General features: G+C 37.3%; 1 protein-coding gene across 1 annotated transcript; it reads right to left on the bottom strand.

Annotated features, from left to right (window-relative positions):
* Nucleotides 1–414: 414 nt before the first annotated feature.
* Nucleotides 415–18746, bottom strand: LOC110169542 (solute carrier organic anion transporter family member 1C1-like). Its single transcript, XM_020935081.2, has 15 exons — nucleotides 18641–18746; nucleotides 16808–16951; nucleotides 12125–12266; nucleotides 11084–11216; nucleotides 9266–9357; nucleotides 9038–9184; nucleotides 8135–8233; nucleotides 7794–8042; nucleotides 6932–7096; nucleotides 5159–5354; nucleotides 3968–4133; nucleotides 2783–2967; nucleotides 1834–1898; nucleotides 899–1016; nucleotides 415–823 (listed from the first exon to the last, which is right to left on the bottom strand). The coding sequence occupies exons 2-15, from the start codon at nucleotides 16901–16903 to the stop codon at nucleotides 598–600; spliced, it is 2079 nt and encodes a 692-aa protein (XP_020790740.1). The 5' UTR covers nucleotides 16904–16951; nucleotides 18641–18746; the 3' UTR covers nucleotides 415–597.
* Nucleotides 18747–23729: the final 4983 nt, after the last annotated feature.

Genomic DNA, 23729 nt, shown 5'->3' with positions numbered 1-23729 from the left:
TGTTATAAAATTGTATCTACATGTCATATCTGCTGCCTGTGTCCAGCCAGGAATTAATTATTAATTATTGCAAAGAAATAGAAAAACAAACTAGTGACTTTTAGTAAAATCTTGAAAATAATAATGTAAATTTGTTGTAGTGAAATTAGTAATCTAACCTGTCATATGCACATTAAGGAGAACAAAAAAGGAGAATTATAAATGATTCATGGGATTATTAGAATAAAGAATATAAAAAAGAATAGAATAAGAATTATAAAACTAGACCAGGGATGTACCCTTAAGATTATTGTTCTTCTCCTTCTCTAGTCCCTTTATTTTTCTTGTGTTTTTCCCATTCACACAAATTCACAAGAGTCGAACCATTAAGTAAGAATTTAATCAATGTAAAAACAACCAACTATGTACAAACACATGTCACATGAATCTACAAACACATTACATTCTTGCCGCGGCGCATTTTGAAAAATCTTGGTTGTGAAAATTTGAAACCTCTGTACAAATATATAGCCTGTGCTTGAGCAAAAGTGTGCGTTGTTCCTTTACAGATTTGAGATGTTTTGCGTAGCTGAGAGGAGGTTTTTGTGCAACATTTAGTCACAATCGCGTTTCTCTGTCGGAGTTACAGTTCAAGGCCAAGATAAACTGCTCACACTGGCCGGAGCTGTTCTCGTCTTTCTTAAGAGTCTCCTGTTCTGCGTTCCCATTGGCCAGTGCACTTTTCTCTTCCATTTTAATATGTCTTTTGAGAATGACAAATCCCAAAATGCACAAGAAGAAAGACACAGTCCGTAAGCCCAACGTCAGACCGAGGTACACTATCCTGCAATTTGAAAAGAAGTGTCATCCATTATATACCAAGGATAGCACAGATAATGTATAGGAAATGTGTGTTAACCTGTACGCAGAAGTGTTGTAAATCCGGCATGCTCCTCTCCCTCCGCACGTCTTGTATCCCCATTTGAGACACGTCGAGTCAATGATGGCTCCAAAATAAATAGGAGCAGGTATTCCGGCTGTTTCAGTTTTAAAAGCATACGTTTGTAAAATAATCTATACATCTATACTAAAGATAATTAATCTCCTCAAAGTGCCCTGACACAATCTGCTGATAAAAGCGACTGGAAATGTGGAAATATTTCTACAGCTGAATTTTAATTTCCCCTGGGATCAATGAAGTTCATCTTTTATTTTCTGAGAAAACCTGAATTTGAAAAATATCAAAAAATATACACTTTTTTCATGTATAATCTTATGTGCAATTCAAATTGTTTTTACTTTTCAATATACAACTCTGTGTATCTAAGCCAAACTGCAATCATAAGACTACACTTGCAGGAGAAAACAACAACTCTTTATACTGAAAAGTACTAGAAAAATGCACATTTATGTGCCAAAGGCTGATAATAACCAAATCGTCATCTACCTGCTTCTAAAGCTTTTCCTTTCAGCTGTTGTCCCATATATATCTTTATAATCAAAAAATTTTAAAAAAGTAGACCAATAACAATTATGGTCGACTAAGACAAGGACCTACAGCCCTACCAAGAACAATAAACCTACAGTAACACCAGAAACATCAACAAAATAGATACATTAACCGCTATATTCCACTGTCAATCTTCAAACTCATTATCAAATCCAAGAATTGTACCTTGAAACTTCCCTCAACAACTATAACTCTGCTTATCTTCAAAATACTATCTACATGACACCCATTACTTTTCCTGTATGGCATTAACTAAACATACTTGTACATAACATAACTTAACATGCATAAGTAAAGATGCACAACAATTTAAAACTATTGAAAGCATAAGGTCAGTGTTTTACCCAGTGTTCGAGTGGCCAGTGTGTGGATTCCAAGTGCAAGCGATTTTAGTTCAGGTTTGATGCATCTACAAGAGCAAACAGAAGAAGTATGTGTTAGATATGTTGGATAGATTATGCCTGAACACATGTAACATATAACAGCCATAAAAGGACAACGCAACAGGAACAGCCTTGGTCTAAATCTGGTTCACATTACATAGGAACATTATTATAAATCTTACTGCGTTTTTCTGTATCTCTCTTTGTATGGTTAAGACTTAAATATCCCAGAACTAACAATATACAGTCAGCAATGTAATTTACTGATGCCAACCTGAAAAAGTCTAGCCAGTATTTAACATGTGAGTAAAAGAGTAAATGCAAACCTTAAATTTGGACAATGGAAATTTGTTGTTAAAGGGTCTTCTGCATACTTGTCTTGTTTTTAAACTTATCTATTATTTATAATTTTTTATTGATAAAAAGTACCTTGAAATTGCATTCTTGTTGTTCGTGGGTTTGGCTCTTCACATACCTCATCTGTAACTTGAACTGATATTTATGAGTTTTAGCTTCCTTTTATTGCCACATTCAGAGGACTGTTTCCCATTTTTTTAATGGTTAATCACTACAACAGCGTTTTTTGAAACTCATGGATATAAATATGTTCCTAATGAGACAAGCAGGTGGCAGAAATGTTCCATTGTGTGCCTTTGAACACGACATCTCCTTTTTGATCAATTTGCAAAGAATGTAATAAATGAATAAAAGATTACCAAATGTCAACACTATTTTATTGTAACATAACAACTTGTTAGTCATTTTAATGCTATGAATTAACAGCTCCACTCTGATTTGTTAACATTTTACATAACCTACTTTTCAAATTGTGTTTCAAATTACTCCCACATCCATTTTTAGTTCTTCTTAGCTGTTATGATTTGTTTATTGTTTGAGATTGTTGTCTAACCTGACGAGCAGCATGAATCCTGGCGTCCCCCCGAGAGATATGACAAAAGAGCTCAGCACCGACAAAGCCAGGAAGTACGGAAAAACGTGCTCACAGCTGTCTCCTCGCGGACACTGACCGAGAGAGGCTGTGAGGTTCACCGGGAGGGCATCTGGTACAGCAAGACATCTGCAGTTCTCAAACACCTATAGAAGGAAATAGCGAGAAAACCCTATAAAATATAAGGGGGTTGAGCACAGCAGGACAGAAGAGGCCTGGAGCCGTGTTCTCATTGTTGTTCAACTTAAATGTCATTTGACACAGTATAGGTATTCCATTTATCAATACAACACATCTTTAAGGCACACATTGATAAATACCGTGAAGAGCTTACCTTAATTTAGTTATCAAATACATAATAAAGCATTATGGACATAGCTATTGATAACACATTCAGAGAATCAAGACTTAACTGTAATTTGGTCAATGTCCAATTTAGATTAAAGGGCCTACAGTATATTACTTTATTTTCTGATTTTCTGATCTATGTTATAATGTTTCTTCATCACAAACATACCTAGAGAGTGTTTTGTTTCATTCACACATGTTTAACACACAAACCCTGCATATTCAGACTGTTCCACTTTGTGATATCCACTGTGTTTTAAACTTCTGTTCTACTACACCTTGAATCATTAGACTAGAATCATTTGGAGGATATCAACCCTGGAATTACTAATCTCTACTGATCTAAAGATAAAAGGTAGCTGTTACCTTGAAAATTACTGCTTCATGACATCACAAGGTGGAGCAGAGCATTTTAAGCTTTGGAGAGGCAGACAGACTAATAATAAAGGATTATTCAAACATGTCTGAACAAAACAAAACGTAACTCCGGGTGTGTTTTTGATGAGGTAACATTATAACATGCCTTGAAGCGCACACCATTTTGTGAAATATAGGGCCTTTAAGATTAATTTTTAACTGAATAAGTAAAGTTGTAGGTTACAGTTTTGAACAGTTAAACATCTGCGATTTAATAAATGCCATAGTACAGAACATTCTTGGCAGAGTAATAACATAAAAATAAGCAAGGAGACAACCCTTCACCAAAGTCGTTAGATAGAGCACAATTTAAGGAACTTCTCAAATATATTAATAAACCGGTAATTTAGACTTTGAATTAAATAAATCTTTAAAACGTACTGTGTTTTTGCCCGAGCCTGAGGTGGTGGTGCATCCGGCCAAACATGGAGAAACATAAGTGACTCCATTTCTGCCACAGACCGGGTCCCACTCTCTCCGTGAACATGAGCAGCCCAAGTTACACTCGGAGAAGAGCGAGTGATCCTGGAAGGACACACTTTCTGCACTACACAAAGCAAAATACAAATGCATATATTATTGACTGTCTATATGAAAAATACATCAAAAACAAGCTCCAAGCAGTGCATAAGAAATAAGTGTCAGCTAGCAATACAAAGGGAATTATAAGAAGAAATATGACTGTTGGCATAGATTATTAACGTAAAGAAATTCAGTATATGCTTGTTTGAGCAATGTATATGAGGTACATTATATGACACATTGTGTATTCTGGCACATTTCTACCAGATGGCCATCTTACACTAAATTAGCACGGTTCCTTCTGTTAAACACTCTTTGGTGTACTGGAGAGACTTTTATAATAACAATAATGACATGGATTTATTAGCTTCTCAAAGTTATATAGTAGTCCATAATTTATTAATTCAAGCCATGTTATAATGTTGTTACCTCTTCAAAAACATACCTAGAGTTATGTTTTGTTTCATTCATACATGTTTGAATAATCCAGTATTATTAGGTTGTCTCCATCTCCAAAGCTCAAAATGCTTTGTTCCACCTTGTGCTGTCAGGTAGTGGTGGTTTTCAAGTTAGCAGCTACTTTTTACCTTTTACCTGGATCGGAAATTCCAGAGCTGAAATTATTCAAATTATTCTCGTGAAAGTGTATGGAGTTTAAAAACACAGTGGAGCATTTCCTGATTTACCACATGATATCACAAGGTGGAACAGTGTTTTAACTTTGAGATAAGAACTCAGAGTCTAGAAAGCAAGATTTATGTCTTAAATGTGTGTAGGAACAAAACACAACTCCAGTATGTTTTTTTATGAGGAAACAAGATTCTAACATAGATCAGAAAATAGTGTAATATGGGCCCTTTTAAAATTCCCTTGTCTATATATGTCCCCATGCTTTCCGCTCATAATACTTATACAGACTAAAGGTTTATTTCCTGTCCAATACTTTCCACTCAGTAATAGGTACAATAATAAAGTTCACAACTCTGGGGTCTTAATATAAAGGTTAATTATCTGTGTTGTATTGTCATGTGACATTATTAATAGACTTACCCAGTGTAGGAAACCGTGACACCTGCCACCTTCGCGTTCTCACAGCCCATGGCAAAGAAGAACAGTGACAGGAAGTAGCCCAGCAGGGAGGTCCCAAAGGCAAACTTGGCTGCTCCCATAATGCCCAGCTTACAGTTCCTCATGAGGAGCCCTCCAGAGAACATCCCCAGGGCCACAGCTGGGATGTTGATGATGCCTGCGCCACACGACACAAGATCAGCAATCAATGTATAGACATACATAAAGGGCCCATATTATGTTATTTTCTGATCTGTTATAATGTTTCCTCATTACAAACATATCTGGTGTTGTGTTGTGTTTTATCTCATTCACACATGTTTAACACACAAAGCTGGTATATCAAGGTTAAGAACCAGAAAACTCTATTCCACATTTTGATGTCACGTGGTGTGCTCCACTCTTTACTGAACTAAAGGTAAGAGGTAGCTGTAGCTTCATGACATCACAAAATGGAACAGAGCATTTTGAGCTTTAGAAATATAGACGGACTAATAATAAAAGGTTACTTAAACATGCGTGCGTAAATGAAACAAAACACAACTATGGATATACCTTTGAGGAAGTAACAACATTACTGACTTAAATTTCAGACATTACTGACTTAAAAAAAAGAGTCAATTTTGCTTCATATAGTGCCCAATTTTTTCCCCATTTACCAAAATTTGTCTTTCCCCAGTAATGATATAATGTATAAGCAGCTCTTCTATATCTGCTGTGTACTGTCTGTGAGTAATTATAAAGTGTTTAATTGTTTGAATCAGGAAGTACACGTTAACATGCTGCTAGTTGTTTTCAGCTTCACCGTCACAGCAAAATTCCACTCTAAACTTTGCAAGTTGTGAAAAGAGCTTATAAAGTACATTATAAAGTGGTGTGGTGAATAATTAAGATGGTTGAAATGAACAAGGTAGGTATGGAATAGCTTGGACCACTGCAAACCTTTTAAAATGAATTAGTTCTGGTATAGCGCTTTTAATCGGAATGGATAGAAACATACTTTCTAACTCAATCCAAAACCTATTAACAGTAGTTTCCAATAAATACTTATAACAACAACATATAAAACCTTGCATTGCTCCCTCTCCTTGTCCAGTCTTGTTGAAATGTGAAAGACGTCTAAACTAGTTCATCCTGTCTTCTGAGTTTGGCTGGTCCTTGCTCAGTGCCAAATACATTTAATTGCCTTGGGTGTACCAACTACTGTTTGTGTCCGCACAGATGTTATGGTTTTGCCAGTAATGTTCGTTGGTATGACATAAACCTTCTCTCTTTCCATAGAGACAAACATGTGATGCTATGAGTCAGATTTATACAAAGGCAAACCCACACCCAGAATGCACGTTTTTCAAGGGCTTTTTCAGTAATCAACACATCTGTAATTTACAACTTGCAAGATAGATGAGTTTAATGTTATACTTTGGTATATTCCAGGCAAAGCAATAAAATCTCAATGGAGGCAAGCAAGTTGATGACCCTTCATTAGAAAGGTTACATGGTGCACCTTTAAGCAATATAATAATAATAAAAATGTATAACTTTTCAGTAAGCCCATTCTGTTCACCTTCACTAAAACCTCAATCAAATTTGGCCCACACTTAAGTTTTCTCTAATGACCAAAAGGTGTTTTTTCATATTATGTGTCGTCAATTTAAATTGTGTGACTTGGAGCTGAAAGCATTCATCAAACACCTGAAACACAGCCTATGTTCTGCATCTTTAAACAGGGAGAGCTCACTCACGGAGCCTACTCACCCATGAGGAAATTGGCCTTGGATGCCGACAGACCGTAGTGCTGCTCGATGTATTTGGGCTTGTACGTGACCATTCCAATCAGAGAATTGAATTGGATTATGGTCACACCGAGATAAAGGATGTAGATGGGGTTTCCAAGCAGACTTTTTAAAGTGGGGATGAAATCTGTGGAAATACATGGAGCATATGGAGGATTTCATTAGGTCAATATAAACCTTTTATTTGATTTATTTATTTATTTTTGTGTAATATTTCTCTGTGTATACAAGACTAAATTTATACATTGAAAAATGTGTATCACTGCACAAATGTTACCAGTAACCACCAACGTTATTCGTTATGTTCTTCTTTTTTTTTTATGGAATAAAGTACAATAAGTTTTGCCCCAGTACAGACATATTGTATAAACAGCTCTTAAGGTCTTGTCTGCATCTAGTGAGAAAGCATTTTAATCCATGAACCAGACCGTAATATTGGTGTGCTGTTAGCCTGCTAGTTGTTCTCTCTAGCTGTGAAAAGCACTTATAAACTCATTGAAATGAATAATTAGGAAGCTAGGAATAGGTCACAAAAGTGAGAAATGACTTTGATCCTCTACAAACCATTTTAAAAGAAAGTTCAGATTTTTATGTTTTTACAGACAGTAAAAATATGGTACAGTGCCTTTAAATCAACAATTTTGTGAAGCCCTTTGAGGCAGACTTCAATTTTGGGCTATACAAAAAATAAATTGAATGGGACTGAATATTTCTCTATACAATAACATCCAATAAATAATTAAATTGCAACACTGAATGAATCTAGATCAAGACTTGGGCTCACACCAGAACCAAACCAGGACACGTGTGATTGCTTGAATTACCTTTGGCCATCTGGTGCAGGTCGGCCGGCTCCTCCTGTTTGAACTTGTGTTGCATCCGCGGGGAGTCCTTGATGAAGCGCGCCTGCTCTGGACTGCTGCTCGAGTCCAGTTTCTCCAGAGGGATGGGCAGGGACTTGGGTAAGAACCAGAAGGGTACAGCGGACATGAGGGTAACCACACCGGTAATGATGTACCCGAGCCACCATGCCCCAACCCAGCGGGCATCTCCAGGGGTAATAGTCACCGTTTCTATGGAAAAAGATTAAAATAATACTCTCACATTCATGTTTTAGCAAGTCCAAACACTCTGATACTATTGCTATTTATTTGTGTTTTCTTACCCATGTCAACATTACCAACATCCACATAAATTTTGGCACATAATGAACCAAGAAGGTATCCAAACACAGGGCCAATCACAGCTATGGTTTGGACACAACCTGTACAGAAAAGATAACCTGATATTACTCATAACTTTGACACATTTTAACCCAGACATGTCAAACTCAGGCCCAGGGGCCAAATTTGGCCCACAATATAATTATATTTGGCACGCGAGATTTTATTATTTTTATTTAAACATTATTTATTTTAAATTTTGTTATTATTTTATATTACTCTTGTTCTGGATTCAATGTTTAAACAAAACTATTATTAAACATTTATTTTATTAAGAAAAGGTTTAACATTAAATATCTCAAAAGAAGAGAGAAGAGATGTTGTTGAAATTTTTCAATAAATATTTAGTTTGGCCCACGACTTAGTCCCAGTTTTTAATTTTGGCCCTCTGTGAATTTGAGTTTGACACCCCTGTTTTAACCAATACAATGTGCTTAGTGTTGTTTTTAATGTTTTGTGTGCAATTCTAATGTTTTTTTTGCAGAGGTCCACCAGTTGCTTGTCTCGATGTGGATGGTAATGTCTTGCCTGTATGGCATTAAAATGATCTACTCCTCCCCTCGGCGAATTCGCATCGTGTCTATCTCCTCGGAGATAAGCACGTAAAGCCCCAAGCCAAGAAACAGGTCAGCTGTATGGAGAGATAGCCCTGCTCTCATATTAAGTACATGTGAAGTAATTTGTTTTTTTTTTTTTCAATAAAACACCTGTAATTGAATAAAAGCAACATAATTTACTGGCACAGCATTAACATCTCCATGGAGACAAGTAGGTAACAGATCCACCACCAAAATCTTACATCTGCAAATACTGAAAACAAAATAAAGCAAAGAGGATGTGTATACCAATATAGAAAGCAGCATTCTCAGACCGAGCGTAGTCATCTATGTAAGATATTCCTAAAGGCTGAACCGGGGTCTCTCCAATTCCACGAAGGACATTTCCCAAAAACACATAGATCCACATGGACACACTGGATTCACGCTCACAACCTGCAAAATACAAGTGTTAAACTGAAAATGTCTAATGAAAGAATATCGTGTTCCCAGAAGGGCTAATTTTTGCATGCTCACCTGTCATGGCCGACTCAGGTGGGCCAGGAGAACATGGGGTTAGTACATTGGATGAATTCAGGGAGGGTCTGACTGCGGTGTGGATCTTGTAGCTGTGTACACAATGGAAAGAGTGTAGGCATTGTGTAGATTTAGATATGTTAAGGTGAAATACAACCAGCCACACACACAAGGAGAGACACTGCAGGTGAACAGGGAAAAATTTTAAAATCAATTTGTAGTTTACTGACAGATACATCAGAAATATGAATACAGCCAGGGTGCTTGACTCATTTTGTTGATACCTTAGATAGGAAAAAAATACCTATAATATTTGAATTAGGGGTGTCAAATTATCGCGTTAATTACGATTAATTAATTACAGTCATATTTAGCGCGTTATGTTTTTTAATCGCGTTAATCTCATTTTTAATCTCTAACTTTAGTGTTTCTGTATGTGAGTTTCTTTATTATAAAACCTGTTTTTATGTGTTGTTGGGACAACAACACACACACACACACAAACACATTTATAAATTTTTTTTATTTCGGTAATTCCACTCATTGCCGGAAAGCCACACAAAACGCGCGCAGTAAGAGCGATGTAAACGTCATGTTAACGTTGGCGGCGTCAGGCACAATGGACGAGGTCGAAGAGCCAGTAGAACAGAGGCAGCAGCGCACAGGTAAAAACACATTCGTGTCTTGGAAATTATTCTCCCGACGTGAAATATAAAAGAAAATAACAAATATAATATCGCCTGAAAACAACCTGCACATGAGGGGACACGCACACAAACACACACAAACACACACAACACAAACACACACAAACACAAACACACACCTTCATCATCGTCATTAACCTGAGAACGCGCGGACCATGTTTCCTTCCGTAGACACTGCGCGGACACCGACGTGCTCCCGTGAGCCGCGTGTGGATCGTGTTTTCTCGCGTACGCGGCGTAAACCGCGCTTCCTCCTGTGCGCCTCTAATCCAGAACTAACACCAAGACTAAAACCAGGACTAAACCAGGACTAAACCAGAACTAAAACCAGAACTAAAACCAGGTCTAAACCAGGTCTAAACCAGGACTAAACCAGGACTAAACCAGAACTAAAACCAGGTCTAAACCAGGTCTAAACCAGGACTAAACCAGGACTAAACCAGAACTAAAACCAGAACTAAAACCAGGTCTAAACCAGGACTAAACCAGGACTAAACCAGGACTAAACCAGGTCTAAACCAGGTCTAAACCAGGACTAACACCAGGACTAACACCAGGACTAAAACCAGGTCTAAACCAGGACTAAACCAGAACTAACACCAGGACTAAAACCAGGATTAATCCATTCCAGGACTAAACTAGGACTAAAGTAGGTCTAAACCAGGTCTAAACCAGGACTAAAACCAGTGATCTCATATATAAAGCATTTCTCTATCAATAATATTTTTAATATGGACTTTTTATTGTCTTTAAGTAGACAAAAGTTATTATGTTCAGATTTCCTCGTCTTTGCTACTTTACAACAAACAGTTTCTTATTCATGGAGACTTGGGCTCAACAGCCAAATTGGAGAGATTTGTTAAACAATAAATGACTTTATAAAGTCACTTTTTAAAATCTATATTAGTCTTTTGATCTGCCACAATAATGTAATAATGAATTTAAATGAAAATACCTCAAATTGAAGGCTTTTCTCAGCAATTTTTAGGTGAGATTAAAATGAGATTAATTAGATTAATTAATTACAGATCATAATTAATTAATCTCTCAATTTTTTTAATCGCATGACAGCACTAATATATATATAATAATGCATCTGCTGTGTACCAACCTGCCAATTAAAAAATGAGGCATAGCAATCAGGAAGGTCCCAAAGGACATGAGGACACAGCCCAGCGCAATGATCTTGGGTCGGTGCAGTTTGGCCCCGAAATAGCTCACAAAGGCGATCACCAATAGATTTCCTGTAAACAGGGCATGTTTTTAAAGAGGGTACATTATGAAAAATAGATTTTTCCTGAGCTTTCTACCATGTCTAAATTGTCAAAATCTACTTTTTTTTTTTGCGCACCCTGGACGATTAGTATTCAGAGAAGGGACAGCTAGTCTTTCAAATAGCGGAAGATCTTTACATTTTCATTCAACATATCCCATTCTATTATTTAAGAAAATGTAAACTTTCTTCAGTTACATTTGTATAGCTATTCTAATTTAAACTATCAACATTAGATTACATGAGATTTGCTAGTAAGAATGTCAGGAGTAAACTTGTTTCATAATAATTCTTAATTTCACGATTTTGCTATTTTTCTAAATCTTGATTATTAAAAACAAAAATTAATCAAATACATTTGATTAATTGCCCAATAGCTGTAAATTCTGTTCAATGCTGAGCTCACATTTTTATGTCACCCATGTTTCCACATGACAATTCTCCATACACAAAAATATAATACAATACAAATATAATACAAAACCGTACATAGCAGCTTAACAAACCTGATGCAATGTGCAGTAGTTTCATTAGCGGGATGCACACTGATTGTGTTGTGATAACAATGAATGTGTCAAAGCATATCATATTTAAAATGTATTTTCACAATGCCAACTACAACTCTACTCATTTGCTTTTATTTTATGTCTCTGAGGTAGACCTTGAATTCCTCTTCTTGTTGCTGTACTGTATAGGCATTATATTAGCTGTGGTATTGGAATGCAGATATTGTTTGGAGCAAGTTTTTTGCCTTATTGTTTTCTACAGTAATAATATTTTTTTTTACTAGCACACTGCACCTCTTCTCTCTGCTCATTAGATGACACATTCTCTGTATTCAATTACTCTGAGACATTGGAGACAGTAATAAAGACTTGCCAATTTCGAAACTTCCATCAATGATGCCGATCAGATAACTTGGGATGTCAAAGCGGCGCTCCAGCTGTGTGATGGTGCTCTTCATGTAGCTGCCTGACAACGCTTTGGCAAAATAGGCAAAAGACAGGGCAGCCAGAAACATCTGCAAGCACAGGGAGAGCCAGCACTTTAATGACTGGGATTAAAGGTGCTGTAGGCTGTGTTTGGACAACTAGCATGTGTACAATAAAACGCTTCAGAATTAGATGCAGATTGTACACAATGTACTTGTTTTGACTTCAGGAGCTGCTTATGCTGCATATATCTGAACTGGGGCAATACTTGATTTATGGTAATGTCACATTTTTATATAGCGCTTTTCCACCTTCAAGGCCCTCAAAGTGCTTTACAACAAGGAACCACTCACCCATTCACACACACATTCATATACCAGTGTAAGCAGACACTAGGGGTGAGGTACGTTAAGTGTCTTGCCCAAGGACACAATGACAGCATTCATCTGTGGGAGTTGGAATCACACCGCCAACCTGTCGGTCAGTGGATCTGTGGATTTTATTTTACTCTTAGAAGTCACTAATTACACATTTACTGGTTTTAGCAAAAGTAAAACTTAATTTTGCATGCAACCAAAAAAGTAAATATGAGAACAGTTCCCTTTCACCAGTGTGCATATGGTTGAGGTCTCTGTTTGAAACCCGTGTAGAGTACAGCAGCACTATAGAGGTCTTATATTGAGCGTGTCTTTTTTCTGTAGTCACCTATGGACATGATGGTTACTAACAAAGACAGGATTAGAGGCGACCTCTCAGTCAGACCCATGCACACACAGACCTGACGGAGCAGTGACAGGAGCAGTAATTGGATACACAGATGTGAAAAGAGGAAGCTCACCACCCTCCAAACTGTAATGTGTCATTACTATTGTGACTGACAGTTCACACATCTGTGTCTGTGCTAGAATCATACAAACATTAAGAACAGCTATAATCAAGTCAATCAGGTGCCATTCACTACAGAGAAATCATCTTAAGAGTGTTTCTTACCCACTTTAAGTGAATAAATGATAGCGACAGCAGAGTTTTGTGACTACTGTATGCTCAAAGGTGCATATATTGTCAAAGTGGTTGTAGATGAAGAGATCTTTTGCATATTTTTTGAGAAAAAAAATTGTAGTTTACTTTCATTATTTTTTCTGCCTGTGTTATCAGTGAAGCTAAAGAGTAACCTTGCACAACAAGATACTGCAGATATTTGTGAGTTCACAAACTCACTACGATCCATATAAAAGGACTCCCACTGTAAGGTTATTCAGGCGGACCAATCACAGAGCGGCACAGAGGTTCATGTGGAAGCCAAAAGCCAAGCGCCCAGATGAACCAAAACACACAATGAAGCTGACAGATGTACTTCAGCCTATTTTAGCAGAAATAAATGTGCAAGGTAAGCACTTTGTGCATTTGTGGACATGGAAGATGTCTGTACTTTTTTCTCAAGTGAATGTAACAAACGTTTTATGACACTTCGACCAATCAGATTCAAATAATCGTCACAATGTTCCACGTTTTCTGAATTAAATTCTTTCAACGAGAGTTCACAGTGGTACACATATCAGCCTGGCGTAAGCCGGGTTAAAAGTTGCGTGGTCTGGAAAAGAAACTGATGTTCTAGTTTTTCAGATAAACTGCTTCCATTCACAAATTGAATACAGTATGTTCCAACAGAGTAGCTAAAGACACATTGTTCTCCCGTTACTGTGCCTTTCTAAGAGCTTTGTACACCAGTGATTGTTAGCTAATGTACAGGTACACAATGTGTCAGCTGATAAGAATGAAGTGCTAGCAGCAGCCTGTGGAGATCAACTTGTATCTGCTCAGCTCAAACCTGTATCCGCACTGGCATATAAATGAGAAACAGGTTCACGCCACAAATGCAGCTATGGCAACCATCTGGGTGGTCTAAGATGGGTTAATACATGAGTTTGCATAAGCCTGAGCTTTGCATTAATGTTAGGAAAGTTTGGCTATTCATAAAACAGAATATTTCCATCTACAATTGAGGCTATAGAGCAGAGGCCAAGTGATCGTCTTTTTGAAAAAGGTAAATGTGTAACTTTTGTACTATTGTCTTGAAGAATTTCTCATGAAATGGTTAGTGTTTAGTGTCATTAAACAGATTTGAGCTGGATGGGGTTTTGGAGGTTTTCCTTGTTGTTCCCTGGGACAGTTATTCATTTGCTTGTTTCCTGTGAATGTTGGTTTATCTGTTTCCTGCCAATGCCTGTTTCAATATTTAACAGTTTCGGTTAAATCAACAGTTTTGTGAAGGCCTGCAAGGTGAGAGCTGCTATGATTTCAGGCTATACAGAAATCAACTGAATTGAAAATATGCAAGACCAATTCTATAGCCTATTCAAGTCCTCTACAAATGTGGTTTTGAATTGATATTGTACAGTGTGTTCTCTGCTCAGTGACCCCTTGTTACGGGTGTGGTCTCCAAATACTGTATCTGCAAAATCTATTCAATATTTTGAATTAGTTTAATGGAAACAATATTTAAGTCTATACATGTTTTGTTTATATTATGTATTTATTTTTTTAAGTAGTCCAACATCCCTGTTCCCTGTTCTTCACAGCACGTGCCCTGGTTTAGTGCACAACACAGCACTAATCCCAGCTAAAGCAGCATGATTAGAACACCTATGACCAACACATGTGCACATGGACACAACTGGGTCTTACTTAGAAAAACAAACCGATACTGTAAGTGTTTCAGTAAGACGCTGGATTACCAAGCACCAGACATGAAGTACACAAAACAATAGCATAAATGGCTTTCTCTATAAAGTTGCCCAAGTATTTTGCTAATCAGCTTTAGGAATAATTGTCCATTACTTCTTAATCTAATTCAGACCATGACCTTTTACAAAACCTCAGACTTTGCCAAAGACCATTTTATAAGACTGCTGTACACTCACTGACCAGGTGATTATGTAGGATACACTTCACTACATAATGAAATGCTGTTATCTTTTAGTTTAGCCATCCATAAAAAAAAAATAATAATAATCTGACAATTGACAAAGTTTGCACCCATGACATTTTGGGACATTACATTAACATACATTCAGTGAGAATTCAGGTCAGAGAGAGTTGTTTTAGGATTAAACCAACTGAATTTCAGCATTGAAACGGACAACCCAAATGAGAGACTCATGTGAGGCTCATTCTGCTTTCTGATTGGATAACTGAGTTAAGAACAAAAACATCAACCTATAACATAAACATCAAGTCCAATGTTGAATGAATCAGCACCACAATTGTTATCAATAAAAGCTAAGTCTGATTTGAACATATTTATCTCATATCTGGGGACACAGATAGGTCATGTTTATGAAATTCTAAACAACATGATGTATTTAACCAGGGTCACGATTTGCCTAAATGTAACCTGAATTTTAACTAATCTGAAATGTAAACTGTGTGAATGATTTAATAATAAAGAATTTATGTCATGTGGACCTTATTTCATTTTCAATAATGTGGGTGTGTATCAGTTCACAGTGCGATAAATACCCGTCCACACACACGAAATCTAAATTGCACTTTGAATAATGATGACCTGCACCTTCGGTCACAGCTGCTACTGAAGAGGCTCCAACTTCCCCCAGTTACTTTTGAATTCACTTTAACAATGTGTGTGTGCATGAGTGTGTGAGTGTGCGTGCGTGTGTGTGTGTGTAATTGTGTGTAATTGTGTGTGTGTGTTTTGGCTTTTGAACTGTCTGAGGAGGGCAGTCTGTTTACACTACGGCACTGTCTGTCCATGAAAGTGCATACAGTGATATATTGACCATCACATGTACAGCCTCAGTGCTCTGCTGCTCACTTTCATGTGATTTGTTTCACTTCAGGCCAGTCAGGTGACTTTGAACTGACAGATATGTGGATCCTGTGGCTGTCTCTGTGTGAAGACTGTCTGTCTATTCACTGTATATCTGAAAGTGAAAGGTACTGTATCATATATTATTTAGGCTTTTGTTCTGGCTTTGTACACTCCAACAACTGTTTTACAGAACCTTTAAATAATGTAGGGAACACAGGTAACTAGTGGACTTTAGAGGTGCTATGTCATTTTTCTGATGGAGGGTACTCCACCTGCTTGTTTCCACAGAGATGCAATTATTGCTTTGACTCTTATGTTCAACAGAATGGCATTCAACAAATTTATCAAGTACAATGGTTTCCAACATGTATCATCCGTATCACCTGCTTGTCTGGAGATAAATACATTTAATGCTATACTATAGAACATTCCAGGCAAAGCAGTAACATCTTAATGGAGACAACCAGTTTACAAATGCCCCACTGGAAAAGTTATGAACACCTCATATTATTCAGGTTATTCAAAACATGACAACAAACATACAGGACCTTTAACCTTTTAATCTTCAACCTGAGGAGACCCATCACAAGGACGTAATTTGCTTTTAAAATGATGGATGTAACGGGGCTGGTCAAAGGAAATCTACTGAAACATAGGGAGAATATGCAAACTCCACACATAAAGGCACCACTCAACTTGGGAGTCGAACCCACCACCAGGCCAACTTCCATGTAGTTTAAAATGTAGTACTTGCATAGTAAACATGGCATGTGTTAGGTGCTGTTGTAATTGGTGTAGTACCTTGAGGTTAGGGTGGCAGGAGCACTTCTCAGCTGAGGAGTGGAGGGGGTTGTCCAGCATCCAGTTGTTTGCTGTGGCTTTGTCTATAGGCTTCATGATTGATTTTTTTCTTTCTCTAGATTAAACTGTAAGTTGTATTCTTCCCTGTTGAAGATATTAAAACAGAAACATATTATTGATTCTAGTACATACATGGTACGTACATGTACTGTATATACAATATTATCCCTCCCCAGACTGAACAGCTCTTGATTCTCAATGGTACATGAGTCTCTTGCTCTGTTGCTTCCATAGTCTTTTATTGCAATGCTTTGTTAAAAAAAAAAAAGACTTTTTCCTTTTCAAGTAAAAGGTTTCTCTTTGTCTAAAGCACTTCTTATATTACAAACCTTTGTGCATTACAAGTGTGTTAAACCTATTTGACTTATTTTCTTTGTTCAAAATGTTAAATTGTATTCCAAATGGCATTGTGCTAATCTGGGGTATTTTATGTGTATTTCTGTGAAATGTGTATATTAAGGAGCTACATTCAGGAACACTAACAAGCCAGTCCACTTCCCATTTCAGTGGGCAGATAACAGATGTTAAGTGACCATGCACAATGTAAAGCTAAACAACAGTGAGCAGAAGTGACAGCCAGAGCTAATAGAGGCAGTATGAGTGCCAAATGGACAATAATCACTTATATTGCTTGACAGAGGCACACTGCTGTCTTTTCCAGGTGAATATTTTAAAAATGCGGGTTTAAAACATTCAAATTACATTGTGTGTGATTGAGGCGTTCTTAAACTTGATGTGGTGTGTACTTTATATGTGTGAGTTTTCTGTGTCTACAGTACATGATGTGACATAGACAGAGTGGTGCTGAAATCAGGGCAGAGCCCACACAAAGTCAGACTCCAAAAGCTGAGACGAGACAGCTCCCCAGACGGTCCTCGGGCTTTGAACTGCAGCGTAGACTGAGAACATGACAACAGTCCAACTCCTCTAACTGTAACATGCATCAACACCAGCAGGCTGTGAACAGTCCGTCAGTGTAAACAAGTGCAGCTCCCATTTAAATTAGTAAATATATCAAATACATTTTGCATGCAACCGAGTTGAATGCAATACATGTAAGATTTATGAGGAGAAACTTTGGCAGAGTAGTTAGCGTTCTGGCCTCGCAGCTTCAGCAAGATCTTCCCATAGACCTGTGACTGATTGTTATCCTTGTTCTACCGAGGGTGTGCCCTGCCTACGGCCCATAGTAACTGACAGTCCCCGTTATGAGCCGGATGCATGAGAATGCATTATTTCACTTTATAGTTGTCCCTTCTCTCTTTCAAAATACAGGCATCCTTATAAGTTTACACACGGATATGTTATTGTCTGACATCCTGACTGCTATAGATGGCTGAGATTTGCAGCACACTGAATATTTACAAAAAAAACCCCAAAACAAAACAAAATATAAACATTCTGTATCAATCTAAAACTAAACCCGCCCACTACACTTGAATACGAGCTCCACATCACTTCTCTCAAGTTCTTTCTTGTATGGTTGGTGTGAAGAACACTGTGTTATCCTGGAGAAGGTAACCGCTGACAGTGCGACGACCAGACTCCAGTCAAAACAAACCCAAATCTGGAGCACGCTCTAGTCACACAACGTGCTCTGCGACTTTCGATGCCACGTGCTCTTTGATTCAGGTCCATTCATCATCATTATTCCTTGTGTAAACTCATTTGTCTGCATCAAAACTCTACACTTCCTAATAATCTACATCATTTACGCCTCTTTAGTTGCACCGTGCGACAAATGAAAACGTATCTGCACTTACTGTAGCCTACCTTGTCCAGAATCCTGTTTGGTTTTGTTCCGAGGTGTTTCTAACTTCTTTTGGGAGACACAAAGACTTCTTGTCGCGTCTGGGTCGGTCGCTGTGTGCAGTGCATCCTCGCGCTCTGTGCGTGCCGTTGTGTGCAGGAGTAGAGGAGTTATGTAGTGGGGGTGCTGCAGGGTGGGTACGGGAGCAGGCAGCTGCGGCGTGCGCTCCCAGCGTGCGCTCTGACGTGAAGCTGTCCACACTGTACAGGCTCACAGCAGGACAGAGCCTGCGCTCTCATGCATTTGAAACAAGACGATCGTGGAAAACAATACGCTCTGTTAAGAGTACCACTCATTTAACGTATCTAGTTGCACACAAATTCTACAAAAGTCCCGGAACAACGTGTTCTACAATGAGGCGTACAGCTAAGAACATAATAAAGAATCGCACCCAGAGCGCAGTCTAACCCAAAACACGTAAAATGATACTTGACGCATCATAAACGGCTTGCTTACTACAACCAAGCTATTTCTTTTATGTACTATAATGAACTATATCTTAGTTCATTAAATAGAATAAACAGTAATGGAAAACTCAAATGCATTTAAAAACGCCACCTTAACAATGAATCAAACAAAGTGTATCGCAGGAAAACAGGTGTAAAGATGAATTAAAAAGTGGACTGGGATATTGCGCATGTAAAGTGATTGATAATACATTGATACTAGGCTTATAATATTAGGCTATTATGTTTTTAGCATAACACCACCATGGTTTGCTAATTTGTTTTTAATAGTGACTCAATTTTTCATTTGTGTAGGCTACTATAATTCTACTTTGTAGGCTTATTACTAGGCTACAGAAAAAGAGGCCGACTAAAAAGTGCCCATGCAGAGCTGTTTGGCTTAGGCCTGCCATAATGTACAGTAACCAATGCTTTGGGCAAATCTAATGAAATGTCAGCAGATAAGGTCATAATTGTGTGCCGTGTGTCGTTCAGGTGGCCACGGTGTATTTCTCATGTTTCTCTGTTGCCATGGGGACGACAGGGAAGCCTATATATACAGCAAGTCTCCTCTCTCCACATGTTAGCATAGACCCTGCAGGATCAGTCTCACGTGAGCAGCTCGGGTGGCTCCACTTTTAGAGGACTCAAGTTTGTTTGACACCTCCGTGATTTAAGAACATGCTAAGTCCACAGACCAGGCTGCGGCCATCTGCACTCTCACATCCAGTGCACTGACAACTTGAAACGTTCTTCTGAAAGACAAACGACACTTTGACGTGCACAGTTCACTGCAGGTCAAGATCAAACCACTAGAGGCGCAGGTCTGGAAGTGCTGTCCTGTCATCATTCTTGACTCTCTCAGATCCTTAAAGGTGCACTGTGTAACCTTTAGAGGGTCTCCCACCTGCTTGTTTCCTGGACATGTTTTTTGCGTTGCATTTATTAAATTACAGGGAATTTTATTGCAGTACCTTGAAAAAGATGCATTCTAATTTGGCCTGATGGCATCACCTGCTTGTCTTCATGGAGATATAGTACATATGTATAATGACATACTGTTGAATATTCAAGGCAAAGTAACAACATCTCAGTGGAGACAAGTGACAGACTCTTCTTTGGAAAAAAATGACATGATGCAATCTTATTCACAGCTAACAACCAATCTCTTCACTTCTACTGGCAATGTAAAAGAAAAGACAAGATTTTGGCACAAATAAAAAGAATGGAGACAACAGTACAACAGAAGTTATGTTTTGTAATTCAATGTATTCACATTACAACATCCACATAGTTAAGTTTGTGACAACTTCTACTGATCTGCAGATATATTCACTGTTATCATACATAATACCAATAGGCACTTCCAGTAAGTCTGGCAATATTGAAGCTACAGTATTGTGTCTAAATTACAAAATGGTAAAAATAAATAATGTATATTTCAAAGAGTTTTTGACGTTTTAACATTTCTTTACTGTACAGCATGTACAAAATGAACCTGCAAGAATCAATGCCGTTGGTTTCACAAATATTTGAACTTCATGTTGGAGCTTTTTCACGTGGTATAAGTGCAAAGTACGTAAGTGAAAAGATATAAGACAGCAATTCATTATTTAGGTGTCAGCTATAAAAATATTTCACTTTTTGTTTTCATAAAGCTTGTTTGGTTCCCATGATTACAGTTATGTTATAGGTGTGTGTGCACATGTATGGCTAATCAAATCAAGCCATAGATAAAATGTCACTATCAAAACACATAGTGCTGGGGTGAGAGTCGGGGTACATGGTCCATTGTCCTTCTGTCTGTCTGAGGAAAATCTCACATGAAAGAGGAAGCACTGACAAGAAAAAGCACACATTTAACATTAGCAAAGATTTCCCTGTTGTATTAAAGGCCCTGTAACCGATTTTCCCATGTATATGAGCAAACTTTGTCTTGCCGCGGCACACATTTATTGTCTACACAGCTCTTGAGGTCAAAATATGTCTGCTGTGTGCTGCCTGCATCTAATTGGAAAGAGTTTTATTGTTCGATAATCTGGAAGTGAGCGGTAAGCTTGCCAATTGTTGTTAGCTTTAGTGTCACAGGAAAACTCCACTCTAGCTTCTGAAAGTTGTGAAAAACACTTATGAACTCATTATGGCGGATAATTGGGACAGTCTGAATTCATAAGGTCATCGAGGGTTAAGTTTTGGACCACTGCAAACAGTTTAAAATGAACTATTTTTGTTTTTCACATTTTTAAGACAGTAAAAATCAGATACGGCATCTTTAATTCTCCCATTTGTTTAAAAACCAAGGAAAGAGCAGAGCAGAGTCACATTTAGGGAGCAATTTAAGATTAAACACGCACTATGTAACTTTTCTGATACATCATCTGCTTGTCTTCATGGTGATTTTTTATTTTTTATTTTTATTTTTCGCCCAGCCTGAAATACTTCACAGAATGGCATTACATGATCTCATGTTTACACCAGACCAAATTCTAGGTCAGAGCTGTGGAGAGGCAAGCTCGCTCACAGTTAGAATGCTTGGTTTCAAGATCATCTGTAATTAAAAAATATATATATATTAATATATGCAAGATTGATAAGGTCAATGCCATACTGTGGAATATTTCAGGCAAAATATCTCAATCGCAATGAGCAGGTGACGGATCACATAGTGCACCTTTAATACTGTTTATGTTCCCCAGTATTTTATTTAATTTTTTGTTTATTTTATATCAACTATCAGAAATTGGTGAAAGTGTGTGGAAGTGTAGATTTCAATACACACAAACAGAACTATACATTTTAGTTACTATTATTTCACCATTATTTAATTCGGTTTTCCTCGTCTTTCCATGTTTTTGCTTTCTTTTTGACTATCAACATGTTTTTGCTCACCTTGATTTTTTATTTTGTTTTTATATCTCTTATTTATCATTGAAATTCTTGACATATTGAAGTTGGCGTGCTCTGCCTGGCTACTCTTTCAATTCAATCCACTTTCCACTATTCTTCTATACAGTGTTACAGGATTGTGCAACAACATCCTTGAGCTGCAATAGCGGATACAGAGCAACGAAATGAAATGTCAGTCTACTGTGTATATGCCTTTAGAAAGCATTTTTACTGTAATGTTCTTGAAATATATGGAAATGTTTAAGGAGTGGCCATTTTGAAATCCCTATGACAATCACTATTATTGCTTTAAAGGTTAATTGATACATAAAACCAAAGTGGAGACATGACGTTCTTGTGATGCAAACCGTAGCTTGACAGATGTTGTTATAAAGATCGGTATAGGATTAGCCAACTCAATCAATTAGTGTTAGCTGCTGTGTGCTAAGTGGATTGCAGCATGAGCTACTCATGCGTATAGAAAGAACAGAGATCAATGCCTTTGTTATACAGTACTTTTGTTAACTGAAAGCCACATAAAACATAACATAATTTAGTACATTACTTGAAACATGGCTTCTCTGAGATTAGAAGAATGTATAAAGTTTCCATATTATTCTATTTTCAAATCTTTTTTTCTGTTATAACGTTGTTTCCTCATCAAAAACATACATGGAGTTGTGTTTTGTTTCATTCGCACGTTTAACACAGAAATTCTGCACATTTACACAGAGTTCTTCTCTCAAACAGAAAACACTCCATTTCCACTTTGTGATGTCATGGTGTAATACAGGAAGTGCTCCACTGTGTTTGGATGATTTCAGCCCTGGTGTGCTGCCACTACTCCATAGTGTCAGTATAATTTCATTTCATTTACATTAAGTTAATCACATTACACATAATTGAATTCCTTAATTTAGATTTATATTCTAATTTGAGTGCACACATTTTAGTTAATATAAGTCTGATTTACATACACTTTTTTTTTTCTTTTTTGAGAACCGGATGGAGGACCCTCGGGAGAGACCATCATAACTCATCAAGGGGGAGGGGGAGCCCTATTTAGTTAGTTTTATTAAGTTAGTTTGTTTAGTTTGCTTTAAGGTCACATTATTATCACTTATTATTTTCTGTATTATAATTATTTGCCTTCTTGTTACTTTGATTAAGTTAGTAGTTTAGTTAATTATTTAGTGTGATTCCTCCCTCTTTAAACACCCCTGTTCCTTTGTCTGGTTGGGTTAGTTTTGTTCTATTCAGTTTGATTTAAGTTACCTCAGTTGGGCCTGGATTTTTTGTTATTAGTTACGTAATTTGAGCCTTTGTTGAATTATATATATTTTTTTACTTTATTAAATTTAAACTTATTTTTATACCTTGTCTTTGCCTTTCTGTTTGGTCCACTACACCTGGAATATCCCATCTTTATTGAACGGGAAAAGGAGCTGTTAACCTAAAAACCACCACTACATGACATCACAAAGTGGGACAGAACATTTTGAGCTTTGGAGATATACACAGACTAATAATAAAGGATGTGTGAATGAAACAAAACAACTCCAGATATGTTTTTGAGAAAGAAGCAACATTATAACCTGTCTTAAAGTTCACAAGAGTCAACTATGTGTAATATAAGACCTTTAAGTCGTATCTACCAATCGTATTCAATGACTACCATACGAGATTATAACTCTGAATCAAAAATGATGAAAAGACTTGT

Source organism: Boleophthalmus pectinirostris, unplaced genomic scaffold (assembly GCF_026225935.1).
Source record: "Boleophthalmus pectinirostris isolate CB_2022bp ecotype Guang Dong unplaced genomic scaffold, ASM2622593v1 HiC_scaffold_2, whole genome shotgun sequence".
Taxonomy (NCBI): domain Eukaryota; kingdom Metazoa; phylum Chordata; class Actinopteri; order Gobiiformes; family Gobiidae; genus Boleophthalmus; species Boleophthalmus pectinirostris.
Note: the sequence above shows the minus strand (reverse complement) of the source record. Positions and strands in the feature narration are given on the sequence as shown.